The 6223-nt window shown below is 44.6% G+C and overlaps 1 protein-coding gene across 1 annotated transcript; it reads right to left on the bottom strand.

The window, feature by feature from the left end:
• Window positions 1–2852: 2852 nt before the first annotated feature.
• LOC112501567 lies at window positions 2853–4031 on the bottom strand. Its single transcript, XM_025105235.1, has 2 exons — window positions 3163–4031; window positions 2853–2991 (listed from the first exon to the last, which is right to left on the bottom strand). Exons 1-2 carry the CDS (start codon window positions 4029–4031, stop codon window positions 2853–2855), a joined length of 1008 nt encoding a protein of 335 aa, XP_024961003.1.
• Window positions 4032–6223: the final 2192 nt, after the last annotated feature.

Below are 6223 nucleotides of genomic sequence, written 5' to 3'. Positions count from 1 at the left end.
TTTGTACCATATGGTTGGTTTCTATTTGAACCAACCTCTCTCTCTCTCTCTCTCTATATATATATATATATATAATATAACTTAATTAATATATATATATATATATATATATATAAAATAATAATAATGATAATTAAATATTAATTATATTATTAAATCGATTTGATGTTTATACATTTTAGGGTTTAGGGTTTTTTTTTGATAGGGAGGGGGGGAGACCCCTCCAGATCAAGTCAAAACACTAAAACGCTAAAAAGCAGCAATGAAGCGCTCAGGCAGGAGGAAACCTCAACTACCAGAAAATCCAAGGCACCCCGAGGGGAAAGAAAGAGGGAGACAAAGAAGAAGAAAGAAGAGAAGAGAGGGAAGATGAGAGAAAGAAGAAAGGGAAAAGAAGAGAAGAGGGAGGAGAAAGAAAGAAAGAGAGAGAGAGAGGGAGGGGAGAGAGAGGAGGGAGGAGAAAAAGAAAAAGAAGCCAACCACAAGGGAAGGACCCAACCAAGCCAAGACCGGGAAACAAACGGGGGACACCACAAGGGCAGGAAAAGGGGCCTAAAACAGGCACACCCTAGACCGCACCGAGAAAACCAAGAGAGCAAAGGAGCTCACACCACCAAAGACACAACACAAGAGACAAACAGCTAAGGGATGTTCCAGGCAAGCCGAGCCCGAACAACATTAGGAGAGGGCTTGAAGGTCAGGCTTAGGAGCCTGGACCAGACATCATCGATAATCGTCTTCACCACCATAATATTCGATCTTCGTTTATTCTTGAAGATGCGGTTATTCCTTTCCTGCCACAGGTGGTAGACAGTCCCAGCTAGCACTAATCTACGTATAATAGACCAGACGGTCTTTCCTTTGGTGGCTTGCTGGAACATACTAATAATATCAGCCCAGTTGTCCGGGACCCCAGTGAGGTTAAGCTTGGGTTTTAAGCCATTCCAAACCTGATTAGGAAACGGGCACTCAAAGAAAAGATGAGAATGCGAATCAGGCCCGTTTTGACAGAAAGCACAAGACAGGTTGGAGTGGCCCTCTCAAAACTGAAGCTTATCATGCGTCTTGAGACGCTTGAGGGCAACCCACAGAATAAAAGCATGTCTGAGAATATTTTGAGAAAACCAGACCATATGATGCCAGGAGACATCAGACTCATTTGGACGGAGGGAGAGCCAGACCTCATGAACGGAGAACGAAGTGAGACGGTCATCCCTGGTTCTCCAAAGGAGTTTATTAGGGACAGCAGGAGAAAGAACATGAAGAGCGGAATTACAGATTAAAGGGTTGGGGTTGTCCCTCAGGAGAGGGCAAGTCCAAATACCCTGGGAGATGATATCCTTCACAGGAGCACAGAGAGAGAGAGAGAGAGAGAGAGATTATAATTGAGAATATTGTGAAAAGAGATATGCCGGTAGAGGGGCCTAGCAGGATGCCAGTTATCATACCAGGCGGACGTGGAAGCGCCGTCGCCAATATGGGAAACAATGAAGTCTCTTATCTTTTCCTGCATGCCCAGGATCTTCCTCCAGCCCCAACCAACATCACTGCGAATCGAGGCATCCCAGAAGTTATGATCTTTGAGCCTGTAGGAGTGGATCCATTTAACCCATAAAAAATTCTTGTTGGTAAGGATCCTACAAGTGTGGGAGGCCATGAGGGCAAGATTCCAGCTGGCAAGGTTCTTAATACCAACCCCGCCTTGAGGCAGACAGTCTTCCAAGAGACCTTAGCTTTCCCTCTTTTGAGCTCACCATGGCACCAAAGAAAGCCTCACATGAGCTGCTCAATCTCCTTAGAAATAGACATCGGAAGAACGAAGATATAGGCCCAATAGATTTGCATAGAAGACATGATCGAAAGAATGAGCTGCAGCCTACCAGCAAAAGAAATGGACTTATTTTTCCAGTCATTGAGTCTGGATTTAACCTTGTCAACAAGGCCCTTACAGTCCCGGTGATAGAGGCGGGTAGTAATGAGAGGGACACCGAGATAACGAACCGGGAGGGAATCCTCCGAAAATTGAATGATGGTCTGAATCAGATTTTTAGTGTGTTGGCCGACATTACAGTAGAAGGCCTCGCTTTTGGCCGGACTTGGAAAGAGACCAGACACACTCGAAAACTCATCAAGAGAATTCTTTATGACACGGGCAGAGTCACTATCACCATGACAGAATATGAGGAGATCATCAGCAAAGCAAAGATGGATGATCTTCTGCTCCTCACAATTCGATGATAGGAAAAAGTGCCCATCTCACTAATTTTTCTTTTGGTCAAGAGGTTGAGGACCTCCATGACCAGGGTGAAGAGATAGGGGGGAAAGAGGATCACCCTGCCTAAGGCCACGACCACCCTTGAAATAACCATGGAGGTTTCCATTGATACTGACCGAGTAAGAGGCCGTGGAAACACATGACATAATCCATTTAATCATGGTAAGGGGAAAACCATAGCCAAAAAGGGCAGTGCGAAGAAAATGCCAATCAACGGTATCATAAGCCTTTTGGATATCAACTTTAAAGACACAGCGAGGGGACCCCGTTGCTTATGATAGCCGCGCATGAGCTCCTGGACGAGAAGAACATTATTAGTAATGAGACGACAAGGGATAAAAGCAGACTGGTTTAAGTCAACCAGAGAGGACATATGATCTTTTATGCGGTTAGCAATGAGCTTGCTAATGATTTTATAAATTACATTACAACAAGCAATAGGACAGAAATCGGTGACACGAGAAGGGGCAGCCGACTTGGGAATAAGGGCAAGGATAGTGCTATTAAGAGACTTTAAGATCTCACCATTCATGAAGAACTCACGAACAACGGAGCACACATCCCTGCCAACAATACTCTAATCGGCTTTAAAAAACTTAGAAGTGAAACCATCAGGCCCTAGAGCTTTATCATCTCCCATCTGGAAAAGGGCCTGCTTGATCTCGGAGTCGGTAAAAGGAGCAAGCATCATGGCAGCTTGATTGACATTAAGCTTTCTGGTGAAGAGGAAGGCATGATTATGAATAGGAAGGGAGGGATGAGCGATACCAAGGAAGTTTTCAAAATGAGAGACAAAGAGATGGGGGACCTCATCATTAGACACCCAGAGACCGTCAGCATTTTGAATGGTATCAATGCGATTCTTGCTGGTACGACTATTGACCTACTTATGGAAAAAAGAAGAATTTTGGTCTCCTTCACGGAGCCAATTGATCTTGGATTTTTGCTTCAGGAATCGCTCCTCATCAAGGCAGGCACTATTGTAGGCAGATAAATACCCACAGTGCTCCTCTCTGAGAGCCCCATTATCAGGATCCCTATCAAGAGTGATCTGGACCCTGTCAAGCTCAAGCCGTAACTTAGAGACTTTGGAATGAAGATTACCCTGATCATTAAGCATCTTACGAAGGGGTCCTTTGAGATTTCTAATATTTTGAGAAATCTTATACATCTCACGACTAGTAAGATCAGGGCACCAATTGGAAGACACAACATTCAAAAAAGGCTCTTTATACATAAGAAGATTGGAGAACTTGAAAGGCTTGGGTTTACGAGGAGAACAAGAAGGAAGAGTAAGGACCGCCGGGCTATGATCGGAAGACCGATAGGGGAGGAAGACAACAGAAGCAGAAGGGAAGCGAGCAAGGGAATGAAGATTGCCCAAGACACGGTCAATCTTTTTGAGAAGACCTCCCGTACCGTTGGGGTTTTTAGTCCAAGAAAAGTACATACCCTTGAAATTGACATCCTCCACCTCAAGGTGTCGGACACACTCACGGAAATCATCCATACCACGATTAGGGCCCGAAAAGCCAGAGGAGCTGTCCTTCGGGTCAAGGGCAACATTGAAATCGCCCATGATGAACCATGGGGTGTCCTTAACGACATGCTTATGACCCTTAAGAGAAGCCCATAACTGGCAACGAGCAATATGGTAATTATTCGCATACACCACAGAAAGAAAGATAATCTTAGAGGAGTCCCGGATCTTAACCTGAAAATGCATCACCTGATCGGTGGCATTTAAAAGCATCATGTCGACATGGACGAGGTTCCATGCAACAATGATACGGGTTCCTCTAAGGCAAAGGGAACCATTAGAGGCCCAGGCCCAAGACCCAAAGACTCTCTTATAGATGGAAGGAAGACTAGACACAGAGGCGCTAAGACTCGAGAGCAACACAAAATTGAAGGTTGGATTCCCGAATGAGATCTCTCAAAGCTCTCTGATGGGAGAGATTACAGAGACCACGGGTGTTCCACGAGGCAAAGCTCGTCATTGGGAAAAGGGGGTGGGGGTGAAGTCCATCTACTCGGGCTCCTGAGATATCAAATAATCAACATGGGGTAGAGGGAGATCATGGGCAAGGAATCGAGCGGAGTCACTGTCATCCGACTCAACCTCAATCATCTTAACCTCATCAAGGAGGTCATCCTGATCAAGGAGATCATCCTTGGTCTCAAGAGGAGTAGAGGAGGGAGGGAGGGAGGGAAGAGAAGGAATACCCAGAATCTCTAGGAAGAGACGGGTCAGAGAGAAAAGAAAAGCGGTTAGAAGAAGGATCGGGAGCCTTGGATTGCTTCCGGGAGGAGGGGGTGGGTATGAGGGTTTGGGGGATAGGCGGGAAAGGATAGGGGGCCTAGGGGGAGAGGGCGGAGGGCTAGGGGATAAACCCATGGGGGCGGTCACCATTCCTTTCATCTTCTCAACTGCTTGCTTCCCGTTAGATGCAGGGGGGCGGGTTTCCTTCTTCTTGTACTCTTTTCTTGCAACGGGAGTTGGCGCCTTATGCTTTTGTCTTTGCCTTTGAACACGAGTCTGAAATACCTCACTATCTATTATGATATTCTTTCCCGAGGTGGAATGCTCTTTTGTGGGTTGCACATTCATATCATTCTTAGACAAAGCGTGTAAACAAGTAGAGTCAGAGTGTCCAAAAATATGACAGTTAATGCATATAGAAGGTTTCCATTCATATTCGACACGTAAAGTATATAAAGTCATATCAAGAGAATCCGGGTCAAGGATACCAACTTTAACCTCATCAATCCAACTATTCCTAAAAGGCACCTCAAGCAAAACACGAGCAAACGCAGATTTGCCAGCAACATACTTACACATATTAGCAGTCCAAGAGTCCATAGCTAGAGGGACACCTATTTTACTCGCTATGTGGCTAAGGCACTCATCATTCCAAGCATCGTAGGGGATGTCATGGATTTTCACCCACATAGGAATTTTATCATGTTTTTTCGAGTTAGGATTAAGACCGGGTCTCCATTTCTGGATAAAGATAGGGACATTTTTAAAAGTCCAAGGTCCATTATCTATGACTTTTTGGAGGCCACTTTCATTATTAAATTTGAACAAATAAATACCATGGCCATTTAAAAGCACATCCTCTATACCAAATTGAGCCCAAATTTTAGAGGCAAAGTATCTAACAACAGGGAAGGGGAGACCTTTACCCACAAAATAACCGCATAAAGTTTTGGCATAGGTAACACAACTCTTTTGCACAACCGAAAGAGGAATATCAACGGAAGCATTCATATCATCACTAAGATCAGAAATAAATTTGAAATTAGCATTGGAATGCTTTTGAGAGCCACTTAAAACATTTGCAAAAGAGTTAGGGAGAATACTAATGTTTTTACCGTTCCGAACCGAAGAATTTTTTTCCTTTAAAATAGAATCATTTTGCATTTTCTTAACAAATTGATTTTTACTAGAATTTTTATCATTAAAAAAGGAAGGCAAATTATCTTTCAATCCCAATAGCAAAGGGGGGGAAGCATGTAAAGAGGGGGAGGGGGATGCATTGGGTAAAAAAGGTTGGGAAACAGAAACATTGGGGGGGGGGGTTCTGCATAAAATTAGAAACAAGAGGGGGAGAAAGAGTAGAGAAGATCATACCTGGGCTTGGGCCCTTACCGAGAATAGAAGGCATACACGAAATGGTATCCTTTTGGGCCTGGTTTGAGAAGGAAACGTTGCTTGGGCCTGCAGGAGATTGAGCATGGGCTGAGGGAAGTGGACCAAGCAAGGAAGGGGAGACTTGGGCCCGACATCTATTATCTTCATTTTGCAAGTCCACAACCATGTGGGCTTGAGTACTCTCAGAAAAGTCCACATCCCTTTGAATGGGCTGCAAAGAAATAATCCCACCAGCGACAAAGGAGGGTCCACATTCAAGGGGCTCAATACCATGCATGGAGGCGGTATTT

The sequence above is a fragment of the Cynara cardunculus genome, unplaced genomic scaffold (assembly GCF_001531365.2).
Source record: "Cynara cardunculus var. scolymus isolate 2C unplaced genomic scaffold, CcrdV1 Un_Scaffold_232, whole genome shotgun sequence".
NCBI lineage: Eukaryota > Viridiplantae > Streptophyta > Magnoliopsida > Asterales > Asteraceae > Cynara > Cynara cardunculus.
The sequence above is the reverse complement of the archived record's forward strand: the minus strand, read 5'-3'. Positions and strand labels throughout refer to the sequence as shown.